General features: G+C 46.1%; 1 protein-coding gene across 6 annotated transcripts in view; it reads right to left on the bottom strand.

Moving 5' to 3' along the window:
• LTB (lymphotoxin beta) overlaps positions 1 to 25,619 on the bottom strand; it is a 149,799-nt gene that overhangs the window by 65,830 nt on the left and 58,350 nt on the right. For 2 of the 6 annotated variants that reach the window (XM_063938094.1, XM_063938093.1), the window contains exon 1: positions 16,134 to 16,235. The exons of the other annotated variants lie outside the window; for them this stretch is intronic. In XM_063938094.1, coding sequence (XP_063794164.1) covers positions 16,134 to 16,217 — 84 coding nt within the window. In that variant the 5' untranslated portion in view covers positions 16,218 to 16,235. Of the gene's footprint in view, positions 1 to 16,133; positions 16,236 to 25,619 lie in introns of those variants that run through there. 6 annotated transcript variants of the gene reach the window in all.

A 25,619-nucleotide genomic window follows, 5' to 3' on the forward strand; every position in this document is an offset into this window, starting at 1 on the left:
GAAGGAGCACCCGCAGTCCAGTTCCTGATAGTCAGATTGAAGATGTCAGTGTTGAAGTACACCAGGATGAGGAGGATATGGGTGTTGCTGGCGCTGGGGAGGAAATTGACAAGGAGGATTCTGATGGTGAGGTGGTTTGTTTAAGTCAGGCACCCGGGGAGACACCTGTTGTCCATGGGAGGAATATGGCCATTGACATGCCTGGTGAAAATACCAAAAAAATCAGCTCTTCAGTGTGGAAGTATTTCAACAGAAATGCGGACAACAGGTGTCAAGCCGTGTGTTGCCTTTGTCAAGCTGTAATAAGTAGGGGTAAGGACGTTAACCACCTCGGAACATCCTCCCTTATACGTCACCTGCAGCGCATTCATCATAAGTCAGTGACAAGTTCAAAAACTTTGGGCGACAGCGGAAGCAGTCCACTGACCAGTAAATCCCTTCCTCTTGTAACCAAGCTCACGCAAACCACCCCACCAACTCCCTCAGTGTCAATTTCCTCCTTCCCCAGGAATGCCAATAGTCCTGCAGGCCATGTCACTGGCAATTCTGACGAGTCCTCTCCTGCCTGGGATTCCTCCGATGCATCCTTGAGTGTAACGCCTACTGCTGCTGGCGCTGCTGTTGTTGCTGCTGGGAGTTGATGGTCATCCCAGAGGGGAAGTCGTAAGACCACTTTTACTACTTCCACCAAGCAATTGACTGTCCAACAGTCCTTTGCGAGGAAGATGAAATATCACAGCAGTCATCCTGCTGCAAAGCGGATAACTGAGGCCTTGGCATCCTGGGCGGTGAGAAACGTGGTTCCGGTATCCATCATTACTGCAAAGCCAACTATAGACTTGTTTGAGGTACTGTGTCCCCGGTACCAAATACCATCTAGGTTCCATTTCTCTAGGCAGGCGATACCGAAAATGTACACAGACCTCAGAAAAAGACTCACCAGTGTCCTAAAAAATGCAGTTGTACCCAATGTCCACTTAACCACGGACATGTGGACAAGTGGAGCAGGGCAGACTCAGGACTATATGACTGTGACAGCCCACTGGGTAGATGTATTGACTCCCGCCGCAAGAACAGCAGCGGCGGCACCAGTAGCAGCATCTCGCAAACGCCAACTCTTTCCTAGGCAGGCTACGCTTTGTATCACCGCTTTCCAGAATACGCACACAGCTGAAAACCTCTTACGGCAACTGAGGAAGATCATCGCAGAATGGCTTACCCCAATTGGACTCTCCTGTGGATTTGTGGCATCGGACAACGCCAGCAATATTGTGTGTGCATTAAAACTGGGCAAATTCCAGCACGTCCCATGTTTTGCACATACCTTGAATTTGGTGGTGCAGAATTATTTAAAAAACGACAGGGGCGTGCAAGAGATGCTGTCGGTGGCCAGAAGAATTGCGGGACACTTTCGGCGTACAGGCACCACGTACAGAAGACTGGAGCAACACCAAAAACGCCTGAACCTGCCCTGCCATCATCTGAAGCAAGAAGTGGTAACGAGGTGGAATTCAACCCTCTATATGCTTCAGAGGTTGGAGGAGCAGCAAAAGGCCATTCAAGCCTATACAACTGACCACGATATAGGAGGTGGAATGCACCTGTCTCAAGCGCAGTGGAGAATGATTTCAACGTTGTGCAAGGTTCTGCAACCTTTTGAACTTGCCACACGTGAAGTCAGTTCAGACACTGCCAGCCTGAGTCAGGTCATTCCCCTCATCAGGCTTTTGCAGAAGAAGCTGGAGACATTGAAGGAGGAGCTAACACTGAGCGATTCCGCTAGGCATGTGGGACTTGTGGATGGAGCCCTTAATTCGCTTAACAAGGATTCACGGGTGGTCAATCTGTTGAAATCAGAGCACTACATTTTGGCCACCGTGCTCGATCCTAGATTTAAAACCTACGTTGTATCTCTCTTTCCGGCAGACACAAGTCTGCAGGGGTTCAAAGAACTGCTGGTGAGAAAATTGTCAAGTCAAGCGGAACGCGACCTGTCAACATCTCCTCCTTCACATTCTCCCGCAACTGGGGGTGCGAGGAAAAGGCTCAGAATTCCGAGCCCACCCGCTGGCGGTGATGCAGGGCAGTCTGGAGCGACTGCTGATGCTGACATCTGGTCCGGACTGAAGGACCTGCCAACGATTACGGACATGTCGTCTACTGTCACTGCATATGATTCTCTCACCATTGAAAGAATGGTGGAGGATTATATGAGTGACCGCATCCAAGTAGGCACGTCAGACAGTCCGTACGTATACTGGCAGGAAAAAGAGGCAATTTGGAGGCCCTTGCACAAACTGGCTTTATTCTACCTAAGTTGCCCTCCCACAAGTGTGTACTCCGAAAGAGTGTTTAGTGCCGCCGCTCACCTTGTCAGCAATCGGCGTACGAGGTTACTTCCAGAAAATGTGGAGAAGATGATGTTCATTAAAATGAATTATAATCAATTCCTCCATGGAGACATTCACCAGCAGCAATTGCCTCCACAAAGTACACAGGGAGCTGTGATGGTGGATTCCAGTGGGGACGAATTGATAATCTGTGAGGAGGGGGATGTACACGGTGATGAATCGGAGGATGATGATGAGGTGGACATCTTGCCTCTGTAGAGCCAGTTTGTGCAAGGAGAGATTAATTGCTTCTTTTTTGGTGGGGGTCCAAACCAACCCGTCATTTCAGTCACAGTCGTGTGACAGACCCTGTCACTGAAATGATGGGTTGGTTAAAGTGTGCATGTCCTGTTTATACAACATAAGGGTGGGTGGGAGGGCCCAAGGACAATTCCATCTTGCACCTCTTTTTTCTTTCATTTTTCTTTGCGTCATGTGCTGTTTGGGGAGTGTTTTTTGGAAGGGCCATCCTGCGTGACACTGCAGTGACACTCCTAGATGGGCCAGGTGTTTGTGTCGGCCACTAGGGTCGCTTATCTTAGTCACACAGCTACCTCATTGCGCCTCTTTTTTTTCTTCTTTGCGTCATGTGCTGTTTGGGGAGTATTTTTTGGAAGGGCCATCCTGCGTGACACTGCAGTGCCACTCCTAGATGGGCCAGGTGTTTGTGTCGGCCACTAGGGTCACTTATCTTAGTCACACAGCTACCTCATTGCGCCTCTTTTTTTTCTTCTTTGCGTCATGTGCTGTTTAGGGAGTATTTTTTGGAAGGGCCATCCGGCCTGACACTGCAGTGCCACTCCTAGATGGGCCAGGTGTTTGTGTCGGCCACTAGGGTCGCTTAGCTTACTCACACAGCTACCTCATTGCGCCTCTTTTTTTCTTTGCGTCATGTGCTGTTTGGGGAGTGTTTTTTGGAAGGGCCATCCTGCGTGACACTGCAGTGCCACTCCTAGATGGGCCAGGTGTTTGTGTCGGCCACTTGGGTCGCTGAGCTTAGTCACACAGCTACCTCATTGCGCCTCTTTTTTTCTTTGCGTCATGCGCTGTTTGGGGAGTGTTTTTTGGAAGGGCCATCCTGCGTGACACTGCAGTGCCACTCCTAGATGGGACAGGTGTTTGTGTCGGCCACTTGGGTCGCTGAGCTTAGTCATCCAGCGACCTCGGTGCAAATTTTAGGACTAAAAATAATATTGTGAGGTGTTCAGAATAGACTGAAAATGAGTGGAAATTATGGTTATTGAGGTTAATAATACTTTGGGATCAAAATGACCCCCAAATTCTATGATTTAAGCTGTTTTTTAGGGTTTTTTGAAAAAAACACCCGAATCTAAAACACACCCGAATCCGACAAAAAAAATTAGGTGAGGTTTTGCCAAAACGCGTTTGAACCCAAAACACGGCCACGGAACCGAACCCAAAACCAAAACACAAAACCCGAAAAATTTCCGGTGCACATCTCTACGAAAACAGTGATTTTTAATTCTTTGTTGTGCTAGTGATAAAAACAAGGCTTTCTGGATGAAAGACGACATTCCTTGTTTGCAGCACTTAGGGCTGTTTTAGTTTGAGTTGAATTTGCAGGAAAGCAGTGAAACGCGTGTCCGAACGGGACTTAAGGGTTCACTGGTTTGCAGAGACAGAACGTAGCCATTGGAAATTCAGTAGCTTTGGCTTTCTGCAGTAAATAATGGAGGAAGATGTGCAAGCTCAGACTACAACCTTCTCAAACTGAATTAATACATACTGTAGTGCAGACATGTCCAAACTGCGGCCCTCCAGCTGTTGTGAAACTACATATCCCAGCATGCCCTGACACAGTTTTGCTGTCAGAGAATGCTAAAGCTGTGTCAGGGCATGCTGGGATGTGTAGTTTTTCAACAGCTGGAGGGCCACAGTTTGGACATGCCTGCTGTAGTAGAATAATTAAAATCCGTTTGATGAAATCTCCAGCTCACAAGTATATAGGTTAGAATCAAATTTAATACACGTTGGTTTTCCCACCGAAAACTAGCAGAAAAGGTAATAACAAGACATTACAAATTATGTTATTAGCATTCAGATATGGCTCTAGCTCAAGTCTAAATTGCAGTTTATTAAATACAGCTGCCCAGTACTGGTGTGTTGCAACTTCAAGCAAAAGAATTTTCCCTGCATGCAACAAAAAATAAGGCATATGTTGCCTTTAATAGGACATGGTTTGTACTTGGCCAATTGTGCACTATTATTGACCTGTATTTGTTTAAGTCTAAATAAGATAAGTGAAATTAGAACAGATTAGAACAGATTGCAGATTGCAGAACAGATTCCGGCAAGGAAGCTGCCTTTATTTAGAAAATGGGCACACAGTGTAAAACGAGACGCTGTGGTTTAATCGCATTGTTGTGCATATAATAAATGGATATAGAAAAACAATGCGGGTTACGCTCCACCTTTAAACTAACTATTGCTCAGATTAACGCAAGAACAGATTATTATCGCACCTGGAAAGCTAGTCAACTCAGTTGCCAAGTATGTTATACTGTATGTAATAGATATATAACACCACAATGTTGTGTGCAGTGGGGGTTATTCAGCTGTGGTTGGAGGTGCAACGGGATGCTCAAAGTACTGATTATCGGTACTGTGCAGATGCTCTGGACCCATTGTGCATATGCGTGACTAGATCCTGCAACATAGCATCTTTCCGGCATTAGGTTCTCAGTGATTGAAAATCTGATGGCGATTCGGGGCTGCGACGGCCTCTTTTTTTTTTATGAACGGAGGTGTGTTTCTGCTGCTTAGGGGGAGAGAAGAGGCAAAGGATCTCTGTGGTTGTATGGAGGTTTCCTGGCCTCTGCGAATGGCAGCTTGCGCTTCGCCATGGGTGCCACAAGCCGCCTGATGGTGGGTGCTTGATCCGATGCTGCGACTGCAGCAGGAGGTGCTGCGTGTAATAGACGCCTCCTGCTCAGGGCCGGTTCTAGCCCTTGTGGCGCCCCGGGTGAAAATAGGGGCGTGGCTTCATATTGGGGCGTGGTCAGTTATGCCCCCTGTAGAGGTGTGCCCCCGTTTGTGCACCCAGTACTGTGCCCCCATTTGTGCCCCCAGTACTGTGCCCCCGTTTGTGCCCCCCAGTACTGTGCCTCCAGTACTGTTCCCCCAGTACTGTGCCCCCGTTTGTGCCCCCAATACTGTACCCCGTTTGTGCCCCCAGTACTGTGCCCCCATTTGTGCCCCCAGTACTGTACCCTGTTTGTGCCCCCAGTACTGTGCCCCCATTTGTGCCCCCAGTACTGTGCCCCCTAGTTTGTGCCGCTTACAAAAAATAAAATAAATAAAAAATAATTAATTGATACTCACCATCCCCGCTCCTGATTCCCGACCGCTGCCGACCTCCGGCTCCGGCCACCAGCGCCACTCCTCTGATCTATGGGAGAGACGTCATGACATCTCTCCCATAGCACAGCATAGACACTCGAGGTCCATTATGACCCCTAGCGTCTATGTGCCGGTCCAACAATGCCGTGCGGTGCGCGATGACATCATCGCGCACCACACAGCAGTGACAGCACAGCACCGGGGGGCACCACCAATAGCGGATCTTGCCACGCGGTGGCACCCTCCGGATGGCGGCGGCGCCCCGGGCAAAAATCCTGTGTGCCCGTAGCAAGATCCGCTACTGCTCCTGCTGTATCACCATACAGAGCTATCACTGCTGTTTCCAAGGACGTGATTGCAACTCCAACCACATCTGAATCAGGGCCAATGTTCCTAGCTGATTGCCAGACTGTCAGAGAAGTGGCACGCTCTAATTATCTGAATGGCCTATGCGCTGTATGGCATACGGATCTATTTTTCCTGGAAAGTGTCAGCAATTGTATATTTTAGCCCTATGCCGCTCCTTTGAGTCTGTCACTCAATTTTGGGTAATATACATTTTGCTACAATGTCAACATCTATGCCTAATTCTAGTGTCGTCAGTTTTACTATTTTCGACATTTTCCAGATATTACATTCAACATTTTGGTGTCGACATCATAAATGCATACCAGGCTTGCCTATTCTCACGGAATGTCTGGAAGGCTCTCGAATCTTTGGTGGTGCTCTTAGCTGTGCGGAAGAGCATTCAAGTCTCCTGGAGCTGCCTGTGTCCACCCGGCAGCACCCACTTCCCGAGTGAAGTGGATGGTCCGGGCGTCAAATGACATGATATGAGCTGAATTGCGTCATCGTAGCCCCATCACCGACTAAACAATAGTGGTAATCTCAGCATTGTAGAGTGGGGGTGGGGCCACGAAAACACAATTTGATGCCATCACGTCCCGATAACTTCCCACCTATGCTGGGCCACCTCCTTCAAGTATGATGCACGCCATAATTTCTGTTGAAAGTGGAGTGCACTATAGCACAGACTCCATGTTATTTCTCCAGGGAGGCTTCATTCTCTGTACTAAGATGGCCGATGACATTAGTACTGTGCTTGTGGGGTACCATCTTATCACTGTGTAAAAAAGCCACAGGAATGACCTGATATTTACCTACAACAAACACTGTTCCAGTATCCTGCACCGCTACCCACACCCTGCATAAACTCACAGGCTAGTGAACAGTATGACACCCCACTTCACTCAAGCCTCCTCTCCATCCTAATAAGCATATATCACAGTGAGTACGGCTGTATCTCATCTGTCTTTCAATAAACCACTCAACTCATTAAGCAACTGGACTGTTCGTATATGTGAGACATCTACTGGTAACTCTGCCAGATCAACAAACGTGTACACACATATTTCCAACAGGTTATGGGCTCAGGTACACAAGTTTGAGCACATAAACTCCAAGCTATATACCATTTTAGGGACATGCATAGTACAGACTGGCATAGAACACATAGGCCCTCATTCCGAGTTGTTCGCTCGTTGCCGAATTTTGGTATATTGCGATTAGTCGCTTACTGCGCATGCGCAATGTTCGCAGAGCGCATGCGCTTAGTTATTTTACTCAAAAGTTAGGTATTTTACTCACGGCATTACAAGGATTTTTCTTCGTTCTGGTGATCGGAGTGTGATTGACAGGAAGTGGGTGTTTCTGGGCGGAAACTGGCCGTTTTCTGGGAGTGTGTGAAAAAACGCTGCCGTTTCTGGGAAAAACGCGGGAGTGGCTGGAGAAACGGGGGAGTGTCTGGGCGAACGCTGGGTGTGTTTGTGACGTCAAATCAGGAACGAAACTGACTGAACTGATCGCAGTGGCAGAGTAAGTGTCGAGCTACTCAGAAACTGTTAAGAAATTTCTAATCGCAATTTTGCGAATCTTTCGTTCGCAATTCTGCTAAGCTAAGATTCACTCCCAGAGGGCGGCGGCTTAGCATGTGCAATGCTGCTAAAAGCAGCTAGCGAGCGAACAACTCGGAATGAGGGCCATAGAGTGAAGACACCGCAGAGTGTTTCCAGTGTAGTGTGACAGTTGTGATGCTAATTAGAGCCCAGTGGTTGCACAGTTATGTCTGTAAGAAGCGACATACAGAAGCTACAGCCCTAAAGGGATTCATCAAGCTAAAAGGTACAGGGAATTATACAATCTCAAATTTTTTATATGGATATGCAATTGTAGTGCAAGAGATTGTGGAAAGTAACAGTAGATGCTGGTGACAGTCCAACCCCAGGTGATGTAGAGAGAGCTATGGGTTTCTGTTGGCTTAAGTGTAGAGTAACATATGTACTCTATTATTCATGGGAATATGTCAGCTAAAGACATGTGGACAGCACTACCAAAATGAACATTCATGAGAAGGATACATTTAAGACATGTATTGTACAACACAATTTTATGTGACTGCAGTGGTATAAGTGCCTACATTGACAAAATTATGTCTGTTTATCTGATGTAGTCTAAGTAGAGCAGTGGTTCACAAACTTCATCCTCAAGATCCCAAACAGTTCACATGTTCCAGGTCACCTAGCAGTTGCACAGGTGTATTCATTACTCAATTATATATTTTAAAAGATCCACAGGTGAAGCTAATTATTTCACTTGTGATTCTGTCAGGAGACCTGGAAAACATGTTCATGTTTCCTGGGGACCAAGTTTAAGAACCTATGAATTAGAGCACAGGTTCTCAAACTCGGTCCTCAGGATCCCACACAGTGCATGTTTTGCAGGTCTCCTAACAGAATTGCATGTGAAATAATTAGCTCCACCTGTGAACCTTTTAAAATGTGTCAGTGAGTAATTAATACACCTGTGCTCCTGCTGGGTTACCTGCAAAACATGCACCGTGTGGGGTCCTGAGGACCGAGTATGAGAACCTGTGAATTAGAGGATGGAGAGATTGCTACAACAATGCTACAGAACTTGACACCTGCATTTGACTTTCTAGTTGTGGCGTTGGAAGCAAAGTTAACCAAAAATGCGTGCCCTGTGAGTTGACCACTGAGAGTACTGCATTACATACAGTGAAAATTTCAGAAAATCCAAGGTCAGTTGCTAAGTATTGTCACAAAGTAGGCCACAAAGCAATTAAGTGCAAGGAAATTAATGTGAATTCTATGCAAAGTAAGAAATGCAATGGCAAAGATGAATCAGCCCTGAGTGTTACAGACAGCTGCAGAAAAGATTGTTGGTATATATATTCAGGCACAACAAGGCAATTCAGTTGCAATGAGCGGTGACTCACCATGTTGACCAAATGTCACAATTAAAGGGATTGGCAAACAAATCCTTCCTTACAGCTACAAAAGCTGGAACAATTAAAGCTCACTTGAAATCTGGAACAAGAACAAAAGGCACAGAAAACAAAGCCGTGCATTACGTACCAGAAATGGGAACAAATCTTATAGCCATAAATGTTCTGGAGCAGAGAGGCCACAACATTTCCTTTGCTACAGGAAAGTGTGTTGTGCAAAACAGAAAAGGGACAGTCATAGCTACAGACACAAGATGTCATTAATTGTACATCCTTGATACACAGCACTGTTACGTGACAATGACAAATGACTTAAGGGCCCCATACACTTATGCGACACGTCCGACCGTCATGTCGCAGGCGATCACCCCGGCAGCCTCCCGGGTGGCAGGATTGCCCAAGATACATCGTATGCTGTCCTTTTGCATACAATATATCTTGGGCGATCCCAGCCATGCCTGCGGGGTCGGACATGATCGCTAGTGCAGCACGTTCAATCTAGAGGACCCGATGTTTATGGGAATGCACATCGGATCGGATTGGAAACACCTCCAAAATGCCTGATTTCACCCGATATATCGGGCCGAATGCCCGAAATTGGATTAAATCAGGCATTATCGTTCTAGTGTACGGGGCCCTTTACAGTCACAGAACTCTGACATACAAGATTTGGTCACCTTGGATACGAAAGTATTCAAAAGCTACAGGACTGGATGGTAACAGAAATGTCAGTGACTGATGCAGAGAAACCTGTATGTGAGTGCGGTATAGTAGGAAAACAAAGTTGTCAACTAAGAAAAGCTACAGCACCACTTGGGATAGTACAAACAGATGTGTGTGGGTGAATGGATACAGATACTTTGTGACATTCACAGATGATTTCACAAGAATGATACATGTGTACTTCATCAAAGAAAAATCAGAAGTTGTAAAGAAGATTGCAGATTACAAGAGATTTGTAGAGAATACAACTAAAGACCCTGAGATTTGACAATGGTGGAAAATATCTAAATAGAGAGGTGGAATTCTTTTCCAGTGCCTATACACCTGGGCAAAACGGTGTCAGTGAATGAGCAAACCATACACTAGTGGAGAAAGCTAGATGTATTCTAAATGACACAGGCCTTGTCAACCAGTTTTGGGTGGAAGCCATGTCCACAGTACTTTATTTTAAAAACTGCTCTCCAACAGTTGTCCTAAAGGACATAACACCTATTTAAGGTTGATCAAAGAGAAGAAAAAAGAGGAAAGCTGGAATCAAAATCAGTGAAGTGTATCATACTTGTCTACTGCCTTAAATGTACAGAATATGGAATCCAAGTACAAAAAAAGATTGTCAAATCAAGAGATGTCATATTCAAAGAAACAGTACCAATTATAGAAAACCTGATAGTTGATCCACGGAACAAGTGTTTGTCACTGGACATGCCAGCAGCTGGAGATTTATCTGAACCAGAAGCTACCAGCATGGAAGTTCAAACACAGAAAAGGTCTTCTGCAAGATCAAATATCAGCAAGTCACCTAAGAGGTAAGATGAGGAATAAACAAACATCGCATTCAGTGTCCTCCAGGATATCCAGAAGCCAAAATCAAGATCCAACAGGTGTGCGTGGAAGTTCAAGATAGGCAAAAGGACTTTGCAAGATCTAAAGGTGGCAAGCGTGAAAGACAAAGAATCGTGACAGCAGTCCCAAGTTTTTAGGACACCTCAAGCCACTCAAGGTCCGCTCCATCCTAATCAGTGTTGATATCTTTCAATAAACCAGTCCAATGGTTAAGCAACTGGGCTGTTCGTAGTGTTGAGGCATCTGCTGGTGTGTACAGTAACTCTGCCACATCGACAAACCTGCACACGTATTTCCAAAGATTTTACAAATCCATTTCCTTTGTTATGTATATACAGATGTGTCCTTCTATAGTGTGGCTCAAATCGTGTCAAACAGTTCCTCTCTGCGCGTCATGTGATTAGGCTGTCCCAAGCTGCTTTTTCCGCTCAAAATGTCCATTTTATTTGCATATGTGAAACAACTAGAAGTAACCAAGCTACATTGTTAGCGTACACAGGGCCTAATTCAGCATGGAACACTGCTGCGGCAGCGTTCGCATGCTGACTCTCTGTGAGGTGTGTGCACGTGCAGAAGCTGCACTGCGTGTGCGCACGCAGTGAGATGCAACAGCATCTCACATGAGTGAACGCCTCTGCCTGATTGACAGGCAGAGGCGTTCACGGGGCGGGAAGGGGCGTCACAGCGGCATTAAAGAGGCGTCATGGCGGCGTTGGAGGTGCACGGTTCAGACAATGCAGGCCATTTGCTGGGCGGGATGCGGTGGCTGTGTGACGTCATCCTACTGCAACCCAAAACATGGTGTGTAGCTGACTGCCTTCACAACTAGGCTGCATAGGCAGAGGGCTACCCTAAACATGTGAAAGCATGTGTGCGGGGAAGGGGAAGGGGGGTTGGATCCAGCATACGGGGCGGACTTGCCCTGTGCTGGGCTTACCCCTGCATGTCAGTGTAATGGACCGTGGATGTGCGATTTTTCGCACATCTACGATCCGTGGTGAATTAGGCCCACACACCATTAGGACTTGCAACATTTGTACACTGTGTGAGACTGGATCTGTGTAAAAAGAGCTTTGATGGATCTCTGGGGTAAATGTATGAAGCAGTGATAAGAGTGGAGAAGTGAGCCAGTGGAGAAGTTGCCCATGGTAACCAATCAGCATTGAAGTAACATTTATAATTTGCATACTATAAACTTATACAGAGCAGTTGATTGGTTGCCATGGGCAACTTCTCCTCTGGCTCACTTCTCCACTCTTATCACTGCTTCATACACTTACCCCTCTGTGAGATATCCAAGATATGACAAGGATGCAAAATGTAAAGGCAATAATGGTACTCTTTACTTCTCAGAGTGTCTCAGTTATGCCAGGCATCTTGGGCTCTATGCAGGGGTGTAGTAACAGTGGGGGAGGCCCGAGTGCAACCTCCTCCGTCTGCCCCCCCCCCCTCCTCTGTAGCCAGCGCCCGGCAGCTCAATAGAGTCTGAGCACTAGAGGGGCACTGACTCTATTGCGCATGTGCAAATCTCCAGGGCAATGGCGCGGCGACCATTCTCCCAGAACTTTCCTTATTCGCATGCGCAAAAAATTGGGAAAATGGCCGCCATGCCATTTACTCTGAGATTTGTGGTGAGATGCTGCCATCTGCTGGGGACTCTGGAGAGGTATTAAAAAAAATGGGTGTGGGGTGTGCAGTGTGTTTGGAGCCCGGAGGCAGGCGGCTCCTGATTTTTTAAAGTGGCAATCATTTACATGGGAAAACCAGGTTGATTTTCCCATGTAAATGATTGCCACTTTAAAAAAAAACCCAGGAGAATTTGACCAAAATCTCTCACTTTCTGATACTCACACCCTATTACATTTCCCCCAAGGTATAGAGCAGTGATGGCTAACCTTGACACTCCAGCTGTTGTTGAACTACACATCCCAGCATGCCCTGCATCAGTTTTAGCAAGGCCAAATAGCAAAACTGTAGCAGGGCATGCTGGGATGTGTAGTTCAACAACAGCTGGAGTGTCAAGGTTAGCCATCACTAGTATAGAGCAACCACTGTAGCTGCATTGCCCAACACCAGTAACCAAATCTCACCAATTCAATTTTCCGTGAAGAACAGATGTGACCAACAAAGTACACTCCACCTGTCAGTTTAACATACTCTCAGCGGTGCAAGTATGCGGGTACGCTCGGGTACGGAGTACCCATAAGAATTTGGCAGCGGGTACTCAGTACTACCTGGCACACACTTTGCCATTAGCACAGTCATAATGCACCACAAAGCAACAAGACCATGGTGCTTGGCAGCATGACGTCTCCTCCCACTTTGTCAGGGTTACTGAAAGTGCGACAGTGGCTGTATTTTCCTGCTATAATGGAGGCAAGGGGCTGTCTTGTGGCCACGCCACTAGTGTCATGTAGCCACTCCCACTAGCAGCATGTGGCCACACCCCCTCACAACACATGATCACGCCCATTTTTTTTGGCACTCAGTACCACTAATGCTGCTTTCACATCGCAAAACCTGCTTTTGAAACGGTTCTTTAAACGGTTCTTAAAACGGGTCTGAGCAGTTAAACCCCCTTCACATCGCATGTTGTAACCAGTATATTACCATTTCATTACCGTTTTGGTACCTTTCACACTGAACCCGTTTCACCCATACAAAACAGTGGTTGTCATTTTAAATGTTTATTTCCTGCTTCTGCCTGGTGACATCACACATGGAGACAGCCTATCGCCTTCTGGGGCTTGCAAATACCGTTTCAGACCCTTTCACACTGCACAATGAAACGGGTCTGAAACGGGTAGGACCCTGCTTTTTTACCGTTTCAAAATATTGGTATTTTGAAAACGGTAAATTGAAGGTGACCCTTTCACATCGCAGCTCGAACCGTTTAGAAAGCCTGAAAAATCGGCAATTTACCGGGTTCAAGCTGCGGTGTGAAAGGGGTATAAGAAAATATTTCTACTTGCACCACTGCATACTCTGGTGTATTTATTTCATCGCTCTTACATCACGTGTAAGTCATTGCTGTACTGAGCTACGTACAGTAATAAAGGATAATAAGTATAATGTAATATGCTCTCCTCCTAGCTAGGATTTCTGTCCTTCTTCCTAGACTGCTATGCTTATTCATTTATCTCTTTTCTCAGAATGTCTCCGTGTTCCTCCATAATACTCCTCTCCCCGTCCTCCTGTCTCTCTGTTCCTCTTCTCCCCCAGCTTATCAGTGCAATGAAAGTTTTATCAGCGTGACATTTCCTAAGTGATGCCAAAGTGAGACTAATGCATACAGTTGAACATACAGCCATACATAATTGATACTCAGAAAAAGGTTAACCCGTACCTTGCCAAGCAGATTAAACAGTTAACACAGGTGGCAAATTTCTATGGAACACAAGGAGCTGACGCAGGGCTGAATGTGATTCAAATCTTTTGCGTGTTTTTCCACTGCACGTGCCCCGGATCCGAGAGCTCGCCGGTACGGGAGATGCTGAGTCGTGCACAGGGGTAATTCAGACTTGATCGTAGATGTGCTAAATTTAGCACATCTACGATCACTTTCACAGACATGCGCGGGGACGCCCAGCACAGGGCTAGTCCGCCCCGCATGTCTGGCTCTAACCCCACGCACAGGTACAAAAGCATCGCAACGGCGGCGAAGCTTTTGTACCTGAAGAGTAGCTCCCTACCAGCGCAGCTCCTGCTCTCTGGGTCGCAGTGGCTGCGTGTGATGTCACGCAGCCGCTGTGGCCTGCCCCCCCCCACCCCCCTCCCCCACCCCCGCACGGTCCGGGCACACTTGCGTTTCCTGGACCGCACCCCCAAAACGGCGTCCCAACGCCGCCAGCCTGCCCCCTCCCGCCCAGCAAACGCCTCTGCCTGTCAATCAGTTCAGCCCTGATTGCCCACTGTGCTTAAAACGCACAGCAGTGATCAGGTGTCAATTAGCCCCACAGTACCATCTCCACGTGGAGCTGATTGGGGCATAATTGCCAGATTAACAAAAGGCTCAGTCGTCCGGTTGTCTCCACATGTAGCTACATAGGCAGGGTCAGTGTTGGACTGGCCCACAGGGGTACAGGGGAAACAACCGGTGGGCCCCACTGCCTGCAACTGCTTGTGGCCCGCCTCCTCCTCTAGGGATCAGGTTCCAGACTGTGCACTTGAATTATGCATTATACATACACGTGTCCAGTGTCCACTTACATATTTGCTTTTTTACCAATTTGGCACAACATGCAAAACACGGTTAAGCTGTTTTTCACGATTAGCGAGTGGATGAATTTAAAAAAATGTGTTTGCCATGATAGAATATGAATAAAATAACATATTACAGAAGCAAATTAAGAAAAATCACAAGGCATGGTTAAATCTCTGAGTCTATGGCATGCAAAACCGTGCCATACATGGCGGGACATATCAAATATGTATGTGGACACATCTGTATGTTACCTTATACTGCACAGGACTATGGTGTTTTCTCTACAGTACATTGCTGCTATTAATCTGGTAGATTATCATGCACACACTACCAGTATTTACTATATATATTTATCAAGGGGCCCAGACCATGCACTAATGGTTAGCCAAGCCTCTAACCATGGGGCCCTGCCATTGCATTTCCCCGGTGGGCCCAACATGCCCCAGCTCGACACTGGGCAGGGTGTGGGGCACTGTGGCATAAATGCAGTAGCGGATCTTGCCACGGGCAAGCAGGACTTTTGCCCGAGGCGCCGCCTTCCGGAGGGCGCCGCACCATGGCAAGATCCGCCACTGCTGTGCCCTCCGCTGCCCGCTGTGTCCCCCGGCTCTGCGGCTGTGGTCCCCTGTGAAGGGAACTAGACGCTACGCGTCTAGTTTCCCTTCGTGGAGAGGACCTTTGCTGAGCGGTGCACGATGACGTCATCGCGCACTGCTCAGCATTTAAGCGGCGCTTCTACTGTACAGGGGGCGTAACTGGCCACGCCCCCTGTATTAAGCCACTCCCCCATTCCCTGCCCGGGGCGCCGAGGGCCCTCGAACCGGCCCTGCATAAATGTGAACTAGAGGCACTACTCATTTGGTAATCAGTATGTGATCCAGGCTGTTGGGATCACGGCGGTCAGGAGACCGATGCTGGGAATCCACTAGCCAGAATCCCCGCAGTGAGTCCGTACGCCACGCATCGGGCCCGGTGGCGAGTTTTGTGGTAAATATAGCAACTATGGATCTGATTCTGCCCTGAAAGTAACACCTGGGCATAACCATGCGGCACTGCAGGTGGGGCAGTTGTAACATGTGCAGAGAGATTGCTTTTTTTGGTTTGCTCCTAACTCAAAATCAGCCCCATGTGCTGTCATGTGGCCGCATTTTCTTGTTCTGCTTCATAAAATAACTACCTGCACAATATATAAAAGCAGCTGAGTGTGTAAATTGCGGAAAATGTCACATGACTGTACAGTGGATAAATTGCACCATCACTATCGCTGTCACACCCATTGGCTAAGGCGCGGCTCCTCCCAATCTCTCACCTGCCGGTTGGCCTCTGTGCTGGGTCCATACAGCGCCAGGGTGACCATGCAGAGCGTCAGCAGCTGAACCTGGCTTCCTTTCATTGTTGGTACCCTCTCTGCTCATCTGCTGAAAGATATTGTGTAACCGCTTTATAGAGAGAAGACGGGGGAAGCACCAACCACAGCATCCTGTGATGTAATGAGGTCAGCGTGGAAGCACATACATGTAAAATTACCTACACATAGGCTTGGAAATCACCAGGGAAAGTTTTAGGAGAAAAATGGGTAAAGATAGATCAAATCACCATGTTATTTATAACTTTATCATATACAAGTGATGATAATATACTGTAAAAAGTCCTGTAAATAATATCTGTAGTATTGGTGAATTCTAAGGTCATAGCTAATAATCAGTGAGTTCTGATGTCATTGTTTATAATCTTTGAGATTTGATGTCATTGCTTATCATCTGTGAGCTCTGATGTCATTGTTTATAATCTGAGTCCTGATGTCATTGTTTATAATCTGTGAGACATGATGTCATTACTTGTAATCTGTTAGTTCTGATGCCATTACTTGTAGTCTGTTAGTTCTGGTGCCATTGTGTATAATCTGTGAGTTCTGATGTCATTACTTGTAATCTGTGAGCTCTGATGTCATTTTTAATCATCTATAATCTCTGATGCATTGTTTAAATCTGTAAATTCTGATATCATTACTTGTAATCTGTTATTTCTGATGTCATTGTCTATAATCTGAGTTTTGATGTCATTGTTTACAATCTGTGATCTGATGTCATTGTTTACAATATGTAAATTCTGATATCATTACTTGTAATTTGTTAGTTCTGATGTCATTACTTGTAATCTGTGAGTTCTGATGTCATTGTTTATAATCTGAGTTCTGATGTCATTGTTTATAATCTGTGAGTTCTGATGTCATTGTTTATAATATGTGAGTTCTGATGTCATTACTTGTAATCTGTTAGTTCTAATTTAATTGTCTATAATCTGAGCTCTGATGTCACTGTCTGCAATCTGTAAATTCTGATATCATTACTTGTAATCTGTGAGTTCTGATGTCATTGTTTATAATATGTGAGATCTGATGTCATTATTTGTAATCTGTGAGTTCTGATGTCATTGTTTATAATCTGTGAGTTCTGATGTCATTGTTTATAATCTGTGAGTTCTGATGTCATTACTTGTAATCTGTTAGTTCTGATGTCATTGCTTATAAAATGTGACTTCTGATGTCATTACTTGTAATCTGTGAGTTCTGATGTCATTGTTTATAATCTGTGAGCTCTGATGTCATTTCTTGTAATCTGTGAGCTCTGATGTAATTTATTGTAATCTGTGAGCTCTGATCTCATTGTTTATAATATGTGAGTTCTGATGTCATTACTTGTAATTTGTGAGTTCTGATTAGAGATGAGCGCCGGAAATTTTTCGGGTTTTGTGTTTTGGTTTTGGGTTCGGTTCCGCGGCCGTGTTTTGGGTTCGACCGCGTTTTGGCAAAACCTCACCGAATTTTTTTTGTCGGATTCGGGTGCGTTTTGGATTCGGGTGTTTTTTTCAAAAAACCCTAAAAAACAGCTTAAATCATAGAATTTGGGGGTCATTTTGATCCCAAAGTATTATTAACCTCAAAAACCATAATTTCCACTCATTTTCAGTCTATTCTGAATACCTCACAATATTATTTTTAGTCCTAAAATTTGCACCGAGGTCGCTGTGTGAGTAAGATAAGCGACCCTAGTGGCCGACACAAACACCGGGCCCATCTAGGAGTGGCACTGCAGTGTCACGCAGGATGTCCCTTCCAAAAAACCCTCCCCAAACAGCACATGATGCAAAGAAAAAAAGAGGCGCAATGAGGTAGGTGTGTGAGTAAGATAAGCGACCCTAGTGGCCGACACAAACACCGGGCCCATCTAGGAGTGGCACTGCAGTGTCACGCAGGATGTCCCTTCCAAAAAACCCTCCCCAAACAGCACATGACGCAAAGAAAAAAAGAGGCGCAATGAGGTAGCTGACTGTGTGAGTAAGATAAGCGACCCTAGTGGCCGACACAAACACCGGGCCCATCTAGGAGTGGCACTGCAGTGTCACGCAGGATGTCCCTTCCAAAAAACCCTCCCCAAACAGCACATGACGCAAAGAAAAAAAGAGGCGCAATGAGGTAGCTGACTGTGTGAGTAAGATAAGCGACCCTAGTGGCCGACACAAACACCGGGCCCATCTAGGAGTGGCACTGCAGTGTCACGCAGGATGGCCCTTCCAAAAAACCCTCCCCAAACAGCACATGACGCAAAGAAAAATAAAAGAAAAAAGAGGTGCAAGATGGAATTGTCCTTGGGCCCTCCCACCCACCCTTATGTTGTATAAACAAAACAGGACATGCACACTTTAACCAACCCATCATTTCAGTGACAGGGTCTGCCACACGACTGTGACTGATATGACGGGTTGGTTTGGACCCCCCCCAAAAAAGAAGCAATTAATCTCTCCTTGCACAAACTGGCTCTACAGAGGCAAGATGTCCACCTCATCATCATCCTCCGATATATCACCGTGTACATCCCCCTCCTCACAGATTATCAATTCGTCCCCACTGGAATCCACCATCTCAGCTCCCTGTGTACTTTGTGGAGGCAATTGCTGCTGGTCAATGTCTCTGCGGAGGAATTGATTATAATTCATTTTAATGAACATCATCTTCTCCACATTTTCTGGATGTAACCTCGTACGCCGATTGCTGACAAGGTGAGCGGCGGCACTAAACACTCTTTCGGAGTACACACTTGTGGGAGGGCAACTTAGGTAGAATAAAGCCAGTTTGTGCAAGGGCCTCCAAATTGCCTCTTTTTCCTGCCAGTATAAGTACGGACTGTGTGACGTGCCTACTTGGATGCGGTCACTCATATAATCCTCCACCATTCTTTCAATGTTGAGAGAATCATATGCAGTGACAGTAGACGACATGTCCGTAATCGTTGTCAGGTCCTTCAGTCCGGACCAGATGTCAGCATCAGCAGTCGCTCCAGACTGCCCTGCATCACCGCCAGCGGGTGGGCTCGGAATTCTGAGCCTTTTCCTCGCACCCCCAGTTGCGGGAGAATGTGAAGGAGGAGATGTTGACAGGTCGCGTTCCGCTTGACTTGACAATTTTCTCACCAGAAGGTCTTTCAACCCCAGCAGACTTGTGTCTGCCGGAAAGAGAGATCCAAGGTAGGCTTTAAATCTAGGATCGAGCACGGTGGCCAAAATGTAGTGCTCTGATTTCAACAGATTGACCATCCGTGAATCCTTGTTAAGCGAATTAAGGGCTCCATCCACAAGTCCCACATGCCTAGCGGAATCGCTCCGTGTTAGCTCCTCCTTCAATGTCTCCAGCTTCTTCTGCAAAAGCCTGATGAGGGGAATGACCTGACTCAGGCTGGCAGTGTCTGAACTGACTTCACGTGTGGCAAGTTCAAAGGGCATCAGAACCTTGCACAACGTTGAAATCATTCTCCACTGCGCTTGAGACAGGTGCATTCCACCTCCTATATCGTGCTCAATTGTATAGGCTTGAATGGCCTTTTGCTGCTCCTCCAACCTCTGAAGCATATAGAGGGTTGAATTCCACCTCGTTACCACTTCTTGCTTCAGATGATGGCAGGGCAGGTTCAGTAGTTTTTGGTGGTGCTCCAGTCTTCTGTACGTGGTGCCTGTACGCCGAAAGTGTCCCGCAATTCTTCTGGCCACCGACAGCATCTCTTGCACGCCCCTGTCGTTTTTTTAAAAATTCTGCACCACCAAATTCAAGGTATGTGCAAAACATGGGACGTGCTGGAATTTGCCCATATTTAATGCACACACAATATTGCTGGCGTTGTCCGATGCCACAAATCCACAGGAGAGTCCAATTGGGGTAAGCCATTCCGCGATGATCTTCCTCAGTTGCCGTAAGAGGTTTTCAGCTGTGTGCGTATTCTGGAAACCGGTGATACAAAGCGTAGCCTGCCTAGGAAAGAGTTGGCGTTTGCGAGATGCTGCTACTGGTGCCGCCGCTGCTGTTCTTGCGGCGGGAGTCCATACATCTACCCAGTGGGCTGTCACAGTCATATAGTCCTGACCCTGCCCTGCTCCACTTGTCCACATGTCCGTGGTTAAGTGGACATTGGGTACAACTGCATTTTTTAGGACACTGGTGAGTCTTTTTCTGACGTCCGTGTACATTCTCGGTATCGCCTGCCTAGAGAAGTGGAACCTAGATGGTATTTGGTAACGGGGGCACACTGCCTCAATAAATTGTCTAGTTCCCTGTGAACTAACGGCGGATACCGGACGCACGTCTAACACCAACATAGTTGTCAAGGCCTCAGTTATCCGCTTTGCAGCAGGATGACTGCTGTGATATTTCATCTTCCTCGCAAAGGACTGTTGAACAGTCAATTGCTTACTGGAAGTAGTACAAGTGGGCTTACGACTTCCCCTCTGGGATGACCATCGACTCCCAGCAGCAACAACAGCAGCGCCAGCAGCAGTAGGCGTTACACGCAAGGATGCATCGGAGGAATCCCAGGCAGGAGAGGAATCATCAGAATTGCCAGTGACATGGCCTGCAGGACTATTGGCATTCCTGGGGAAGGAGGAAATTGACACTGAGGGAGTTGGTGGGGTGGTTTGCGTGAGCTTGGTTACAAGAGGAAGGGATTTACTGGTCAGTGGACTGCTTCCGCTGTCGGCCAAAGTTTTTGAACTTGTCACTGACTTATTATGAATGCGCTGCAGGTGACGTATAAGGGAGGATGTTCCGAGGTGGTTAACGTCCTTACCCCTACTTATTACAGCTTGACAAAGGGAACACACGGCTTGACAAATGTTGTCCGCATTTCTGGTGAAATACTTCCACACCGAAGAGCTGATTTTTTTGGTATTTTCACCAGGCATGTCAACGGCCATATTCCTCCCACGGACAACAGGTGTCTCCCCGGGTGCCTGACTTAAACAAACCACCTCACCATCAGAATCCTCCTGGTCAATTTCCTCCCCAGCGCCAGCAACACCCATATCCTCCTCATCCTGGTGTACTTCAACACTGACATCTTCAATCTGACTATCAGGAACTGGACTGCGGGTGCTCCTTCCAGCACTTGCAGGGGGCGTGCAAATGGTGGAAGGCGCATGCTCTTCACGTCCAGTGTTGGGAAGGTCAGGCATCGCAACCGACACAATTGGACTCTCCTTGTGGATTTGGGATTTCGAAGAACGCACAGTTCTTTGCTGTGCTTTTTCCAGCTTGAGTCTTTTCATTTTTCTAGCGAGAGGCTGAGTGCTTCCATCCTCATGTGAAGCTGAACCACTAGCCATGAACATAGGCCAGGGCCTCAGCCGTTCCTTGCCACTCCGTGTGGTAAATGGCATATTGGCAAGTTTACGCTTCTCCTCCGACAATTTTATTTTAGGTTTTGGAGTCCTTTTTTTACTGATATTTGGTGTTTTGGATTTGACATGCTCTGTACTATGACATTGGGCATCGGCCTTGGCAGACGACGTTGCTGGCATTTCATCGTCTCGGCCATGACTAGTGGCAGCAGCTTCAGCACGAGGTGGAAGTGGATCTTGATCTTTCCCTAATTTTGGAACCTCAACATTTTTTTTCTCCATATTTTAATAGGCACAACTAAAAGGCACCTCAGGTAAACAATGGAGATGGATGGATACTAGTATACAATTATGGACGGACTGCCGAGTGCCGACACAGAGGTAGCTACAGCCGTGGACTACCGTACTGTGTCTGCTGCTAATATAGACTGGTTGATAAAGAGATGTAGTATGTATGTATAAAGAAGAAAGAAAAAAAAACCACGGGTAGGTGGTATACAATTATGGACGGACTGCCGAGTGCCGACACAGAGGTAGCTACAGCCGTGGACTACCGTACTGTACTGTGTCTGCTGCTAATATAGACTGGTTGATAATGAGATGTAGTATGTATGTATAAAGAAGAAAGAAAAAAAAACCACGGGTAGGTGGTATACAATTATGGACGGACTGCCGAGTGCCGACACAGAGGTAGCTACAGCCGTGGACTACCGTACTGTACTGTGTCTGCTGCTAATATAGACTGGATGATAATGAGATGTAGTATGTATAAAGAAGAAAAAAAAAAAAACACGGGTAGGTGGTATACAATTATGGATGGACTGCCGAGTGCCGACACAGAGGTAGCTACAGCCGTGGACTACCGTACTGTACTGTGTCTGCTGCTAATATAGACTGGATGATAATGAGATGTAGTATGTATAAAGAAGAAAGAAAAAAAAAACCACGGGTAGGTGGTATACAATTATGGATGGACTGCCGAGTGCCGACACAGAGGTAGCTACAGCCGTGAACTACCGTACTGTACTGTGTCTGCTGCTAATATAGACTGGATGATAATGAGATGTAGTATGTATAAAGAAGAAAGAAAAAAAAACCACGGGTAGGTGGTATACAATTATGGATGGACTGCCGAGTGCCGACACAGAGGTAGCTACAGCCGTGGACTACCGTATTGTACTGTGTCTGCTGCTAATATAGACTGGATGATAATGAGATGTAGTATGTATAAAGAAGAAAGAAAAAAAAACCACGGGTAGGTGGTATACAATTATGGACGGACTGCCGAGTGCCGACACAGAGGTAGCTACAGCCGTGGACTACCGTACTGTACTGTGTCTGCTGCTAATATAGACTGGATGATAATGAGATGTAGTATGTATAAAGAAGAAAGAAAAAAAAACCACGGGTAGGTGGTATACAATTATGGATGGACTGCCGAGTGCCGACACAGAGGTAGCTACAGCCGTGGACTACCGTACTGTACTGTGTCTGCTGCTAATATAGACTGGTTGATAATGAGATGTAGTATGTATAAAGAAGAAAGAAAAAAAAACCACGGGTAGGTGGTATACAATTATGGATGGACTGCCGAGTGCCGACACAGAGGTAGCTACAGCCGTGGACTACCGTACTGTACTGTGTCTGCTGCTAATATAGACTGGATGATAATGAGATGTAGTATGTATAAAGAAGGAAAAAAAAACCACGGGTAGGTGGTATACAATTATGGACGGACTGCCGAGTGCCGACACAGAGGTAGCTACAGCCGTGGACTACCGTACTGTACTGTGTCTGCTGCTAATATAGACTGGATGATAATGAGATGTAGTATGTATAAAGAAGAAAAAAAAAAACCACGGGTAGGTGGTATACAATTATAGATGGACTGCCGAGTGCCGACACAGAGGTAGCTACAGCCGTGGACTACCGTACTGTACTGTGTCTGCTGCTAATATAGACTGGATGATAATGAGATGTAGTATGTATAAAGAAGAAAAAAAAAACACGGGTAGGTGGTATACAATTATGGACGGACTGCCGAGTGCCGACACAGAGGTAGCTACAGCCGTGGACTACCGTACTGTACTGTGTCTGCTGCTAATATAGACTGGATGATAATGAGATGTAGTATGTATAAAGAAGAAAGAAAAAAAAACCACGGGTAGGTGGTATACAATTATGGATGGACTGCCGAGTGCCGACACAGAGGTAGCTACAGCCGTGGACTACCGTACTGTACTGTGTCTGCTGCTAATATAGACTGGATGATAATGAGATGTAGTATGTATAAAGAAGAAAAAAAAAACCACGGGTAGGTGGTATACAATTATGGATGGACTGCCGAGTGCCGACACAGAGGTAGCTACAGCCGTGGACTACCGTACTGTACTGTGTCTGCTGCTAATATAGACTGGATGATAATGAGATGTAGTATGTATAAAGAAGAAAGAAAAAAAAAACCACGGGTAGGTGGTATACAATTATGGATGGACTGCCGAGTGCCGACACAGAGGTAGCTACAGCTGTGAACTACCGTACTGTGTCTGCTGCGACTGGATGATAAATAATGATATAAAAAATATATATATATATCACTACTGCAGCCGGACAGGTATATATTATATAATGACGGACCTGCTGGACACTGTCTGTCAGCAGAATGAGTTTTTTATAGAATAAAAAAACACCACACAAGTCACACGACGAGTGTTTAACTTTTTCAGGCAATCACAATATAGTATACTATACTGGTGGTCAGTGTGGTCAGGTCACTGGTCAGTCACACTGGCAGTGGCACTCCTGCAGCAAAAGTGTGCACTGTTTAATTTTAATAATATGTACTCCTGGCTCCTGCTATAACCTATAACTGCTCCCCAGTCTCCCCCACAATTAAGCTGTGTGAGCACAGTCAGATATTATACATAGATGATGCAGCACACTGGGCTGAGCACAGATATGGTATGTGACTGAGTCACTGTGTATCGTTTTTTTCAGGCAGAGAACGGATTATATTAAATAAAACTGCACTGGTGGTCACTGGTCAGTGGTCAGTCACTAGTAAACTCTGCACTCTCTAGTACTCCTAAACTCCAGTAAATCAAGTGTCTCTGTCTCAATCTCACTCTCTCTCTTCTAATCTAAATGGAGAGGACGCCAGCCACGTCCTCTTCCTATCAATCTCAATGCACGTGTGAAAATGGCGGCGACGCGCGGCTCCTTATATAGAATCCGAGTCTCGCGATAGAATCCGAGCCTCGCGAGAATCCGACAGCGTCATGATGACGTTCGGGCGCGCTCGGGTTAACCGAGCAAGGCGGGAAGATCCGAGTCGCTCGGATCCGTGTAAAAAAAGCTGAAGTTCGGGCGGGTTCGGATTCCGAGGAACCGAACCCGCTCATCTCTAGTTCTGATGTCATTGTTTATAATCTGTGAGTTCTGATGTCATTGTTTATAATCTGTGAGTTCTGATGTCATTACTTGTAATCTGTTAGTTCTGATGTCATTGCTTATAAAATGTGACTTCTGATGTCATTACTTGTAATCTGTGAGCTCTGATCTCATTGTTTATAATATATGAGTTCTGATGTCATTACTTGTAATCTGTTAGTTTTGATGTAATTGTTTATAATCTGTGAGCTCTGGTGTCATTACTTGGAATCTGTGAGCTCTGATCTCATTGTTTATAATATATGAGTTCTGATGTCATTACTTGTAATCTGTTAGTTTTGATGTAATTGTTTATAATCTGTGAGCTCTGATGTCATTACTTGGAATCTGTGAGTTCTGATGTCGTTGTTTATAATCTGTGAGTTCTGATGTCTTTGTTTATAATCTGTGAGTTCTGATGTCATTACTTGTAATCTGTGAGCTCTGATGTCATTACTTGTAATCTGTGAGCTCTGATGTCATTACTTGTAATCTGTGAGTTCTGATGTCATTACTTGTAATCTGTGAGCTCTGATGTCATTACTTGTAATCTGTGAGCTCTGATATCATTACTTGTAATCTGTGAGCTCTGATGTCATTACTTGTAATCTGTGAGCTCTGATGTCATTACTTGTTATCTGTGAGCTCTGATGTCATTACTTGTAATCTGTGAGCTCTGATGTTAGTGTTTACAATCTGT

The sequence above is a fragment of the Pseudophryne corroboree genome, chromosome 8, assembly GCF_028390025.1.
Source record: "Pseudophryne corroboree isolate aPseCor3 chromosome 8, aPseCor3.hap2, whole genome shotgun sequence".
Taxonomy (NCBI): Eukaryota; Metazoa; Chordata; class Amphibia; order Anura; family Myobatrachidae; genus Pseudophryne; species Pseudophryne corroboree.